A 14,012-nucleotide genomic window follows, 5' to 3' on the forward strand; every position below is an offset into this window, starting at 1 on the left:
CGCTCCTCCAGGGCTCCCCGCGGGCCGCGGTGCCCGCCCCGGCTGCGGAGGCGGGGAACGCGGGTGCCAGGCCGGGATCCCCCGCACTCGCTGGCCCCTGCCGGGACAGCCTCAGCCTTTCCCAGGCCGGCGGGGCGTTTCCTTCTCTTCCCATCACAACTTACTAACAGTTACTCCTCCTTTGGCCTGCCGTATCGCTGCCGAAGAGGCTTCCCTTTGCATTTCCCATCCCTCCCGGAGCTCCATCTCCAGCCATCCTCCTCCCTCCCCTCCCAGCCCGCTCCTCTGTTTCGTCTTGTCACAAGCTCTTAGGGGCAGGGAGCGTCCGTGACTCCATCTGCACGGCATGCCGTGTGGGAAATACGACACCGAAAAATCTTGTAACAGAAAGAAAATAAACGGCAAATTAAAATAGTAAGGTGCCAGGGGCCGTGCAGCTCTGGAGCCTCAGACGGTCACCGGCCGTGCTGTTTACTCCCAGACCTTTCATAGCTCCCTATGGAATCTCACGTTCCCTGCATTTCCACAACACATTTCATCAGGAATTTTTCTCACAGGTGAGGGTCAACAAAAATCCGAGATCAGAATGAGAACTGATCCCTCCCTGCGCACACCTCGGCCTTCCAGAAACACTGCAGCCCAGGGCCTGTTCCTGCTCCCCTTCTCTTAACGCAAAAAACTTCCTCCGATACGAAAAGGTGAGCAACAGACTGTATATTACCATACCTATTAAACACAGACTATTTGGACATTCAGATTTCAACACGCGTGGATTTCCCTCTCCTCGGCCTCAGCTCTCAACAGAAACACATCCGTGCTGGTACGCTGCTGTAACTCCCTGCCATTTATGCCGCACACAACACCGCTTCAGGGAGAAGTGCCTGTCTCAACTCCCCCTGCATTTAAACAGCAGAGCCTGTTTCTGACAATGCATGAACGGCATGAAGCGAATTGTAACAGATCAGAAGTCAAGTTCTAGGTACGTTACCTAATCCCAAAATCTCGTTGCCAACACAAGGGGATAAATAAGATTCCAGCCAGGCTCTCTTGTTCTCAAACACCTAGGAATAACATCTATATACCAGAAGTTCAGGAACCCTCCACGCTACTGTGCCTCATGTTGCCAGGAATTAAAGCTCATGAGCACCACACAAGCAGAATGGAAAGCAGGACGGCTCCGCTGCCGGGGCGGGTGGGCATTAACACCTGGCCTCCCAGCGCAGAGGAACTTGTGGAACATCAGTCTTTCCTACCAAACACCAACAGACCAAAATAATCTTATTAGCTAATCCCAATCATATAGGACACCATCCTTTTTCCCTCTAATTAATCTTACCTTGATGTACTTCTTCAAAGCCAGGACACTGGACTTGGAAATAGTCTGGAAAACAGGCTTCTGGAAACTCAGGACCAGCTACATCATTAAGCATACAGGACCATACCTTGCTTGAAGCTATATTCAGGACCCTGCCGCTCTACAGCATATAGCTTTTTCTTACTTGGAGCGAAGTGAGCATGAATCCGGAAGCCAGGAGACTGTTTGATAGTCTGAAGAATTTGTTTTGAAGAAGTTCAGTGCAAAGAGGGGAAGCGTGGGATGAAATAATTTTCTACGTGATACTTGACATATATATGCAGGACATATATACTTCCTCTTTTGGTTTCCTTTTGAGGAAGATAGAAGCTCAGGGGGAAAAAAAAGGGTGTGTGTGTGCACGACATGCAACCATGCCTGCTTCTCATTCTGCAGCTGTACACAATACATTGGTCAGTGGTAATCGAGTGACTGAATACCTCCAGCTATCTATATTTATTATATATCTCTTTATTGCATCTTCTCTGCGATAAATCCCTCCCTGCTTTTAACTTAAGGAACATCAAGTACGGTGCCTTGAGAGAGGAAGGCTCCTGGGAGACCTTCTGTTTCATGGCAGGCCCAGCATTTGCATATTAGGCGTCGATGCTTTTTTTTTTTACTTTAATTACATTTTATTGTGCATGACAACATGATGGCAATAACAATTAGCTGGAGGAAATCCTAAAAAAAAAAAAATAGGAACAAGAAGGAAACTTATCCCCTGCTGCAGTAAATTGACGTAAAATTCAGTGGAGTGACAGTGATTAACATTCGCCAAAAACTTGCTCAGTGTTTTCAAAAGAAGCATCACACAAAACTACACCAACGACAAAAAGGAAGCATAAAACCTTTATGTTCAGTAGATTAACTCTAGCTCATAATGGGCTGCATTCACATTTCAATCTTTAATGCAACAATTAAAAAGAAAAAGCGCTAATAAAACAATTCAAAAGTAGACTCTGAAACCATAACTGCTTCTCTTTTCTGCAAATGATTTTTTTGGTGGGAGTTGATTGTGTACTTACGTTAATATAGATGCCTATTTATGACACTTCTGCTGCTTGGACAGTTTTACAATGTGAAATCCAGGGCAGGGGTGGAAGGGGAAATCAATAAGCAATTGCACTGTGCAGTAACAATTAAAATAGATTTTTTTTTTTTTTTTGTAGCTATAAAGTCCTCAGTTAGCCTGAATTTACAGAGAGTACTGTCACACAGACAGGCGCTGGAAGTGGAAACTGCGTATTAACCTCATCAGTCCATGTCTCCAGGGCAAAGCACCAACGTCCCCAACAGTGTATTTTTTACGGTCCAGAGCAGAGCTAAGCGGCTCAAGTAAGGAGGATCCTGGAGCGAAGAAGGTTGAGTCCTACGAAGGGCGACTTCTCACTTTGCCTTAAAGTAAAGGATGGCACAAAAAGGACAGATCCTTGGAGGTGCCTTACACGGGACTCCTGAAAAGGCAGGCTCACAGAGAAAGGTTGCACTGAGGTTCTTTGCTCCGCGAAGACCCAGGTTTCCAGCCTCGCACCCGAAGCTCACTGAGGAGCTGTTGCCATCTGCTGGAAAACCCTTGAACGGCAGCTCCCGCCCGAAACCGTCCCCGCTGGCGGGTTAACACCCTCGGTCCCTTTTTGAGACAAGCATTTCAAAGCGGTGTCAGACTGTGGAGCTTTGGGGTGCTCTGGTCGCTGCACTCTGACCACCTAAGGGTTCAGATGTGGCGGTCTGATCAGGGTTTGCACCGCTATGGGCTCAGCGCAAACAAAGGTAGGAAATCAGCAAAAGATGATACTTTTTTTACTCCCTGATGCCAGATTTATCACACTGCCTTGCCTCTGATAGCTCGTATACATCAAATTTTAAGTATGAAAATTTCCCCTCACAACATTTCAGATAGGATAATCAACCATTAGAGCAACTTACCTGTGAGTGCAATGGATCTCCTGCAGACCTCAAGTGCAGAATAGATAGCTTTGTAAAATCGTGCGCTCTAAGTCAGACATGATGGGCTGCTAGCTGAGTTTTGCTGACCACCATCATAAAACTTAAATGGATAAAGAGTCTTTTAACTTTTGCTATTTACAAGTAATCAATTTAAAACCAATGATAGAATGCACCAGTATTTTGTACTGTTATTTAAACTTACCATAAATTGCTATGCCAGCTGCTGTTCTGGCAAAAAAAGTCAGCTGCTTTTGGAAGGCAACAGCGAACCTTTACACCTTGCACAGCTGGAGAGGAAAGGCACAGGGGAAATGATTCCCAAGGCCAACAGAGAAGACAGCTCATTTCCCAAATGTGCATATATGAATTTGTGACTCCTGAAGAACGGATAGGACCTTGACCTTGTGTCAGGACTGGGGTAAGCCTGGCTCTGCTCTCAAGCTTAGCACAACTTAAACCTTCCTGCCTTACCGATCTTTTGTAGTGCCCTGCAATTCCATCCAGTCAAACTCACCTAAGCACGAATGGCTGCTGCTTAGTTCAGCATCCTTTGATCCCAGGGAACTGCTCCAGCATGAGACTTCTGAGCCAGCTGAGAATGTGTGTGGGATTTCATTATTTACTGAGATTCTACTTTTGAGGGACCTGAAGATAGTAATAATACCCTGAATCAAATCCAGACACGTGTCTATCTCCTTGCCCATCCACTGCATTTTCCAGCCAGGTGCTGGGCTGATGCTAACCAGCTTCACTGTGAGATGGATGCAACCTGCTTCAGAAACTGATACGACCAATGCAATGGCCACTAACGGCCGTCTGGCTGCAACTCTAACCTGAAAAAAACCCCCATGAATTTGTGCTGTGCTCCACATTGCTATGCAATTTCAAAGCCTTTTACCATCTCATACCTTAAAATAGGCACACGATTTGCTACCTACAGCCAGGCAGCTTGTTCTGCATCCAGTTCACTGTAAATGCTGGAAATGCATACAGGGCTGGTCGATGCTTTTAAGTCACTTGGACACAAATGCAGTACTTTGCTGACTTTGTTGAGACACAGATAGCCTAATCTATCAGAGCTTCTACTGTGACGCTTATTACAGTTCCTAAACCTGGATAATCCACATCACAGTAAGCATTTTTATAGCACTAAGCTTTCTTTCCATATCAGCATAATTAAAGCAGCAACCTTTGTAAGGACAAAGCTGCTGTGCATTCTGTCACGAGCTTCCTTCTTGCTCTCTGCTAGAATCAGTATCTTCTGATTGGAGGGGGGATTTAAAAAAAAAAAAAAAAAGAGGTATTTGTTATTAGGGTAAAATCTAAAGAGGTGGGGAGAATAACATTATTTCTCATCACATTTGAGAATTATCAGTTACACTGAACAGATCTTAACCTTCTGACACCATATACACAATTCAAACAACAACATAATACAAGCATTGCTGAAAACCTAGACTTTGTAACATTTGAGAAGCCACAGAAAGCGACACTTTCTCCTTCCCATATGAAATTAACTACCGGTAAACTGTTCTTACTTTGCAAAAGCTTTTCCATCGACCTTGATCTGTTCAGTTCCTTCTTAAAGTCATTTTCTACAGATCACTTATGTTGCCAACTTACCAGCTGCCAAACTCCCCCTGGAACTTGAGGGAAACAGGACAAAGCCAGCAAAAGCTAACACCTTCTCTTACATGGATTTACTAGAGCACATATTGAAGCTGACTTGGAAAGAGAAAAGTGCTGGTATATCGGTATAACCAAAGAGTTGCTCCTTGCCCAGAAATTGCTTATGCAACACAAAGCTAATGCTGACTGATTCTCTCTCTCTCTCTCTCTGAAATTTGATTTCTTTAGAAATGGCAGCAGACGTGTTATTTTACTCCCAGCCAAGCTATACAAAATCTGCAAGTATCAGGAACATACCCACAACTTCCATGAAGCTTAAAACATTCTCTCATATTTTTTTTGTCCAAGAAACAGACCTGCTGACAGCACTGGTATTAGTCTAGTAGCAGACTCCAAAGACTTAAAATGCTATGCTTTTAAATCAGTGCTTGGACTACATATGCAAGGGAATCAAGCCTTGAATATCATAAAATTGCCATTTCTTCAAATACAAGTAAGGAGTTCAGTTAGAAAAAGAGGGCAGAGGACTGAAAGAGGAGGTTAATTTTATAAAGCTCCACTGCAGGGCCAGTAGCAGCAAAAGGCAGGCAGCAGAGAAGAAATGGCTAAAAGAAATAATGGGAATATAAAAAGTGAAATAAAATGGGGAGGGGTATGGATTTCAGTCTTTACAGTCAAAGCACATTTGCCCATTGACTTAAGGCTAGATTCTGGCATGTCATTCCTGAAGACATGAAACTTGGAAGACGCTTGCAGCTCTAAAGCAAAGCTTCAGAATGCCGCTGTGCTTTCTTTTCTGCTTCTGGACTACCTCAGAGGTTAAACAAACTCCCAGGATAAATTATTGCAGTCCCCGAGACCACTTCATCATGCAGCCAGGCTGCTTGTAGAGTATAAACAGGCCAGCATCTCTAGAGGGCTCAACACTACACAGCTGCTCCCCAGCGCTGGAGGATTTTGAGGTAGATTTAAGGGTTACATCCAAACTAAGTTGGCTTAACTATTTATAGAAAACAGACTTTTGGCATGCTGGACCTCTGGTAAAATGCTGTGACCATAAGCAAGGCAGATAGCTATTCTTTACCAACACAACACACACAACACGACATTCAGGTCTTCCCTGAGCATGGCTTGGCTACACACAGTTTCAGAGCTGCTGGTACAGGCCACGCAGGGCAGGGCCCTTCTTAGGTTCTGGGTCTGTACAGTGCCTGGTTCACAGAAATTCTTGTTGGTGCCTAGGTCTCTCACTGCAATCGCTGAAAGCATCACTGAAAGATATGTTTTCCTCTCCTCTTATTTTAGGAGCATCCTTTGAAGCAGAGCCTTTAAAAAGAGTGCACAACTTTCTAAATCACTTGACAAATCTGTTCTGTTGGTGGCTTTCCCGGTGCTAAGCTATTGCATCAAGGGCAAAAGAAGCTCTTGTGCAAACAGACCTGAGCCCTGCACAACATCCTCCTGGCAGCTCGCATCTCCCACAGCAGATTATGTGGCACAGTCAGTCCTGCCCAGGGAGCTTTGGGGCATGAAAAGAACATGATATACACATGCTGCACAGCCCTGCAGTTTCTTTCTGGCTCTGAATGAAGACAGCTCCCCAGTACATAAGCAATAACACCACAGCAGGCACATGGAGAGACAGACTAGCACCACCTGGACCCCAGATTAAATCTGCACCTTTGCACAGTGCTGACTTTGGCTCATCTCTACAGCTGCAAGTACCCCCACACAAGGCAACATTAAATAATGCTAAAATATACGCTCTTCCTATCAGACTTTCCAATGAAGCAATTCCTAGGCAACAATGCTTAGTTTACGAATGAGAAGAGCTCATGGTTCATGGTGTGGAAACAGAGGAGAACCTTCTTCTTTAGCATATAGGGCATGGAAAACAAAGGAAACATTTTTGCTCCGTGAGTGCCTGAGGATAGGCACATGAAAAGCCTGGGAACAAACACTATGGAAGAAATGCACCCTGTTCAGCCAGTCAACAACCTGAAAGCACCTATTAGCAAACACCGAACTACTAAGTACTCCTCACGACAACCTTGCAAAGAGGAGTGGTTTCTCTGCCTGTTAACATGTCTAAGAAGCAATAATGGTGAAAGCTGTACACGTTGTTGGCTCAGTCCCTAAAAAGCACCCACAGACCACCACTCTGTTCATTTACACCGGCAATGCCGACTCATCCAGCAAATACATGACTTAAAAACCGCATCCAAAGAGACAAATTCCTCATATAATTAAATAATCTTTATTTTATAAAACATAATACAAAGCATCTACACCATTCACTGGTGGAACATTAGTTGCTATTACACAGTAATTCAAACACAAGTTATTATTTCACACTAGTTCTGCAGTTTCCTCTTACAATTTGCTCTAGCCACTATGGACTAGCCTGAAGACAGGTCCCACCATGTGCTCCATAGCTTGAACGTTATACTTCTTATGGGTCTGTGATTCTATGCTGGAGCCCACCAGATAGACTACAAGGCTTTGCTCTGAGACATCGTTGCTAGCTCTACCTCATAGCAATTCCTAATTGCTCTTTTGTTTCCTGGTGCCCTGGTTTAACTGCTAAAGCCTCAACATTGATCACGGTCCTCTACTTCTTCCAACCAAGTTTCCCCCCAGTTCAAAGAAGGAGACCACTCAGCCATTAAGTGCATTATCTTTCAAAACATCTTCACACAAGGTATCATAGATACCTGCAGTCACTAACTGACATCCTTATTCACTTGGGCAGGTGTGGGCTGTACAGCCCCCACAGAAGGGCTGTAACCATGCATTAAGCTGCACACCAAACCTCAGCAGAGGTCAGAGTCCAAATCATCAGGACTGCTCAGGAAACTCTTCTTGGTGGGCAAGTCAACAGCTGCACTGAGAAATGAACAGGATGTTTTCACCTACATTTCTTCAGGACTTGCTGCTGAAAGCCCTTATTCCCTGGTCAGGCTGGCTGCTGAAACTCTTTTGGCTCCAGATCTACTGCAATCCTTACTAGGGAAAACCCTCCAGACATCCTTTCTTCAACTTGGGAGTCCACCTGAACAAGAAGTAGCACGGCTGATCTTTACGCACATGTCTAGCTTACTCCTTTTGACTCCTACCCATAAGCACCACTGCAAAACACCCTGGACTCCTGCTTTTGTAAGGCAAGCCAGATGCTGTGAAGTGCCATGTTCAGGTGACAAAGTACTGATGATGGGTCATAGTGAGAAGTGCTTCACTCAAAGCAACAGCATTTTGCCTTTGTACAGCACAGCTTGACACAGACCACCAAGCATTCATCAAAGCTGGCTTAGTGTTAACAAATGAAAACGCCCCACGAGGTAGGTAGTACTGTACCCGCTTAATAAAGTGGGTAAGCTGAGGCAAAAAGGCTCCTTGACATGCCCGACAGCAGCAGCAGAGCTGCGAAAGAACCAGCAAGCCCCAACTAGCCCTTCTTGTCTCCCTTCAAGGCTCAACAGTCGTATCACTGTGCTGTGCGAAATGAGTCAAGTTTCCTTTTCAGGACCAGCTCACCCATCAGTTGGCTCTGCTAATCTGAAGTGCTTTGGGCTCTTCAGGTCTTTGGCTGCAGGAGGCAAGGCTCACAGCAGAACTGGCACCTGAGCTGCACTGGATGCCTGGTGCTGAGGCTCAAAATAAATGATCATAATAATGACAGCAATAACAAAGGAACAGCGCTTAAGAACATACAGTGAAATAAACACCAGAAGCTGCCGACTGGGGGACAGTTTTTCCCTGCAAATGGGACCAGGTAAGTAACGCTTATTTTTTTCTCCCAGTCAGGTTCACTTAAAAAAGGCCAGATTCTGTGCCTCTCACTTCTTTAATTAGGCTGTAAAATAAGTCTCTCTTACCCTATAAATGCTCACTTTTATAAAGTGACCCAGATCCAATCAGGGAGACAGAAGTGAATTCAAAGTCCAGGGGTCAAGGCATCAATTCAGATGAAGGAGAGCCAAGGTTAGGTCTCTGGCTTGAACAGGACAGATTTGAAGCTGCATAGCTCTTCCACCTTAGCCACTGTGTTTTGAAGACGCATGTTGGCCACTCTTCAACCAGAAATCCCAATTTGGATCTGAGGAAACACTCTTGTCGAAACTGGTATCTATGGTCCTGAGGAAAAGCATCAACGCTAGTTTCAAGTGTTTTTCAATCATTTTTCCATAGAAGTCCCAGACATTCACCTACAGTACCTCACTATCCCCAAACACTGTGGCAGACTCTGGGTTCAGATACACTGATCTGAATCTGGGATGACACTTTCAAGGGCAACAGAAACACACAGCCTTCACTACAAATCAGGTTCTGGCCCCTGCTCCCTTTAGATTGCCAAAACCGGCAAGTACAGATCGTTTGCAGATTGCTGCAGTAAAACACACTGCATTTACTGTTCTTACTTTTAAAAGTTACTTACAATTTGGGGAAGGTATTTGTCTGACAATCTCAAGGCATGCCGTTTGGTCTCAGGCTGGCTCCACACTATGCCTGCATTTGGGCCAATATGCACAGCAGAGGGAATTTTGGCATTCTGCAGACAAACCAGGGCTTGGGCCATCAGCAAGAAAACCACTTACTGGCAAGTCCTGATGGGGCTTCTCGTAACGGAGTGTTGGTCACTCAAGGAGCTAAAAGCAGTATTTGGAGGGCATGGGTGGAGTTTTAACAGTCAGGAATGAAGAAGAGGGAAAAAGTCAGAGAAGCGTTTCACATCGGGGGCTGTGCCTTTGGGTGTATTCACCGAGCACCTAGTCCTGCAAGGTGCCAGTGCTGATTAGAGTTTCTGGACACTACTGAAAAATAAGTTACCAATATGTTATTAAATAAGTTATTAAAAGGAATTAGAAAGGGTAGGAAACAACGACCTACCTAAAACACTGTTCTTTCTAGAGTCACACTCTAGCTCAACCACCAAAATCGTTTCTCCCAAAGGAAACGCAGGGATAACGAACGAAGTGCAGATAACAACCATCACTTTGCATTTATATAGCACCTCTCAAGTAAAGATCTGAAAGTGCATAACACAGATGGATCAGCTCCATCACCCCCAATTCACAGATGGGGAAATTAGGCACAGAGTTAGAGTTATGTGACTTGCCCAAGGTCACATAACGAGTTGGTGGAAGAGCCAGGAATCCCAACTCTGACAAAACACTGGAACATGCTTCTTCCTAACGGTATGAAGAGTCACTCTAGCTGTCTAGACTGTACAGGACACTGAACATGAAGATCTAGTGTTATTTTCTCCTCTCTTCCAAGATTCTACCAGTGCTGAAGGAGTTAGCTACTAACATTACTATTTACACCTGCACTGCTGGACTAGTTATGTTTAGCCTGTAAAATTAGCCCTTCTTTCACTCGTATCATTTAGCGTATGCTTACGTACACACGGAGCCAGCTTCTGCCAGGCCAAACACTGCAGATCCAATGAATCCATGGCATAGCTCCATGGATTTCAATGGAGTTATGCCAGGGATAAATTTGGCTCCAGAATTGCTAACGTGTTTTGGCTCCTCTCCCTACAGTGGCATTTCAGGCACGATCCCCTTCTTCCCAGATTGTGAAGTTGAGGAAGTCTTTACTCAGCATCCAGCTAATGGTTTTTCAGATGTCCATTAGTTTTCAGGTATAACTCATCACTCCTCCAACTCCTCCAGGCGTGGTACTTCTTCATGCTCTTCCTCCTAGCGAAGCGACAGATGCTGACCATGAAAACCCAGGAGACAGCGTACATGATGACACCCCCCAGCTTAATATACCACCTGGGTTTGGGAGAAGCAAGCTCACAGTACATCAGCCAGGCCCCGACTCCAATCCGCACCCCAGTGAAGAGGACCACGAAGAAGAAATCCACCACATCACCTGTGAAACTGTGGTAACACCCCATCTCCTTCAGGAACCAGCGGGCCTGCAGCAGCGGGTTAGTGATCTCGCTACCAAAGATGACGGCATTGACCTCTGCAGCTGACTCCCCGAGTGCCAATGACACTGTGATGCCCAAGATGCTCACCAGATGGTGGGCCAGCATCAGGGCACCCTCTGTCTGGAAGTACACACACCAACAAAGGTCGAAGAGGAAGTAGCCCAAGCTAAGGCACAGCACATGTACCTGAAGAGTTGTGTTTGGTGATCCTGAAACATAAAGACACCACACAGAGCTTTAAAGCATGGAGGCAACAAGCAGGCAGGATCCGAGACAAGGAAGGGGTATTCACCTTCAGCACTGGCAGGCTGGTATTAGCTTGTACTGATCACAGCTCAGCTGGAGAAGTCAGACAAGTCACAATACTACAGTTGTTAGTCTAACAGCTGTACACACGTAATGGCCACACAACGTGATCACACACTCTGCCAGATTGCAGCTGGGGAGGGCCATTACACTAGCAAAATACAGTACCAGTCCCTCCATTTCTCTAGTACTTTCCACCACAAAGCAGCTCAGATATCATTACAATCATCATTCCTCAAGTGGGCTGGATACTGAGGTGGTAGGAGAACCCCACCTTGTGCCATTGCCCACTGGGGGACTTGGGACCACAACTTTACTTACCTACCTGACTGAAAGAAAAGGGACCATCAATAAAGCCAATGTAAGCAGAGAGACAGGTAGCAAGGATGCCATGGGTCAGCGTGACCAGCCTGCAGCTCCATTCATAATTCCGGTGCTTGTAGCGACGGCAGAACCAAGCGTAGAGAGAGAGCCAGGCAAGCAGACTGCAGGCTACCCGCAGAGGCAGGGGGAACAGCATCCTGTCACAGGAACGGAAAGACAAAATGCATCAGAAGGTCTAGCCTTCGGCAGTGTTAGCACAACCCAGTGCAGCATTTCACCCGTAACCATCCCAGCACTGAGTGTACAGTGCCGTTTTCTGATGGTGTTGCTTGCTCATGACAAATTTTTTCTGCAGAGGAACTGCGGTTCCTCTGGGAAAAGGCCTACATCAAAGAAGCGTATCCTTGAGAATGAGGGCAGATTCACCATGTGGCCACCAGCACACAGACCCCCACCAGTGTCACCTCAGCTGTGGGAAGACACGCTGAAAGCAATGACCTTGTAAGGCAGTGCGTTCTTAGCCTGGCTGAACAGAAAACATACCATGACTCGGTAAAGCACCTCGGAGGACTTCCCCAACCAGTCTATGATGCAGGATCTGCTGGGATATGTTAGTGCTCATCTGCACTGCCCGAGGGACAGGCTGAGAAGCGCCACATCCAGCAATAAGGCTTTGATCCAGAGCTACGCCTCCCCCTTCGTTTTAGTTCCCTGCCCATATATCTGCATTTGACTGGTCTGCTTGTGTTGCCCCACCTGACCTACTCATCCTGTCATGCTGTTTGCTAGCTTGGTTCCTCCTCTCCTGAAACAAAAACCCAAGAAAACCCAAAAAACACACAGTCTTTTGCTAGGTCCACTGATAATGTTCCCAGTGCAGCGACACCAACTGCAAATGGGTCAAGAGGAACACAAAGGCATTGCCATCTCCTCCTGCTACTGAATTTTAACCTTCTAGCACTAACACATTTCCAGGACAGTTTGGGAAAAAACCGCTATAAAATCCCCTTGTCCTCCCAAGGAAAACTTCCAGTGGAACAACATACAGTTCAAGCTTCTTCATAAGCACATGAGGACAAAGCTCAGATTAGAACAGAGCATCCCCCAGCAAATGGTGATCGGATAAAGTGGCTCACCACCTTCGGGAGCAGCCAGGCACTCATACAGCCAGTCCCTTTCCTACCCCCGGCCGCATTCCATGAGTGCCCCCCGCCCTGCCCCACACCTCCCCTGGGCGAGGCGCTGGACGCTCCCTCCTCTGCAGCTTGAGAGGAGTGATACAAGGTGAAAACCACTTAGCTCTCCTAACTGCAGACTTCATTTCATCTTTTTTGGCACCAAGACCTCCAAATCTTTTTGATACAAAAGCTGTAGAAGCTGCCCATAAAGATTTTTTCCAACAGTATTTCTTTTATAAAAGAAGCTTCCCTCACTCACTATGCAATACACAATCTTTCAAACAAGCAAAAGACATACTGCCAGAACAGAATCACAGTGCATAAACATCTGTGGAGGACACTGCTGTTGTTGCTAAAAGCCCCCCAAATACATAATACTCTAATATCTACATCTCATTCATATTTATAATACCTTTCCATGAAATATAAGATACGTCTCATTACTCCTGAGCATTCAGGGAAGTGCATCAAAAGAAGTTGAGTCACGCTTTGGGATACGCGAGTTTCCAGATGTGTAATAGCAAAAGTGCCGCTGGTCCTGCTGGTACCTGCTGACCAGCGCGCTGGATTCACACCCAGGGCTGGGGAACACCAAAAGGACTACACATGACGAGGAGTCAGAGTTGCAATGCCCAACTTTCCTGCTTGGCCTGTTGCAACTATTACCAGGAATGACTTAGGAGCTGGGTAAACAAAACCATTATGGTATAATGGGCCTCGGGAACATGGGGAGATGAAATAAGGATGCAATTAACTGCTGTGACCAGGTGTTTCCATTGACATCCCTGGTACTTGAGGTTTGTATGCATTTAGAGTCAGGGCAGATAAGCAGTAAGAATTCCGATGTGACAAAAGGGACTGACCAGCTGGAGAAGCCTGGTAGAAGGAACAGGAATGACCTTTTAAACATTTTGAGGTGTCTTCCACACCTACTCGTGAAAAAGATGTTTCTCCGTTCCCTGGAAAGAAAGATGGGGGCTACACATCAAAGCTCAACATTTGTCATTAGCATATACAATATATATTGCACCTGTGAATTACGCCTGTCCCCACACACTGGAAAGGGCAACATCCTTTAAAAGCATCAGTAATTATAATCGTTTGTACCACCAGTAGCAATGGGGTCACGAACAAAAGCAGGCTCTACGATAATTACACGTGCCTAAAAACCTAGTCCAGAACAGCCCTGCTCTACCCGAAAGAGCTTAAAAACTAGATGGGCACCTCCAGCAAAGCACCGTTATTTCCTTTCTTTTTTTTTTTTTTTTTATGAAAAAATGGAGGCGCCCAGAGAGCCAAAACAACGTGCCCCAAACCCCGGACACAGCCT

The 14,012-nt window shown here is 45.7% G+C and overlaps 1 protein-coding gene across 1 annotated transcript; it reads right to left on the reverse strand.

Moving 5' to 3' along the window:
* Positions 1–10,544: 10,544 nt before the first annotated feature.
* LOC103905162 (transmembrane protein 136) lies at positions 10,545–11,700 on the reverse strand. The gene is made up of 2 exons (XM_009286743.1): positions 11,502–11,700; positions 10,545–11,083 (listed from the first exon to the last, which is right to left on the reverse strand). The coding sequence occupies exons 1-2, from the start codon at positions 11,698–11,700 to the stop codon at positions 10,545–10,547; spliced, it is 738 nt and encodes a 245-aa protein (XP_009285018.1).
* Between the last annotated feature and the right edge of the window lie 2,312 nt (positions 11,701–14,012).

Source organism: Aptenodytes forsteri, unplaced genomic scaffold (genome assembly GCF_000699145.1).
Source record: "Aptenodytes forsteri isolate BGI_AS27 unplaced genomic scaffold, ASM69914v1 Scaffold760, whole genome shotgun sequence".
NCBI lineage: Eukaryota > Metazoa > Chordata > Aves > Sphenisciformes > Spheniscidae > Aptenodytes > Aptenodytes forsteri.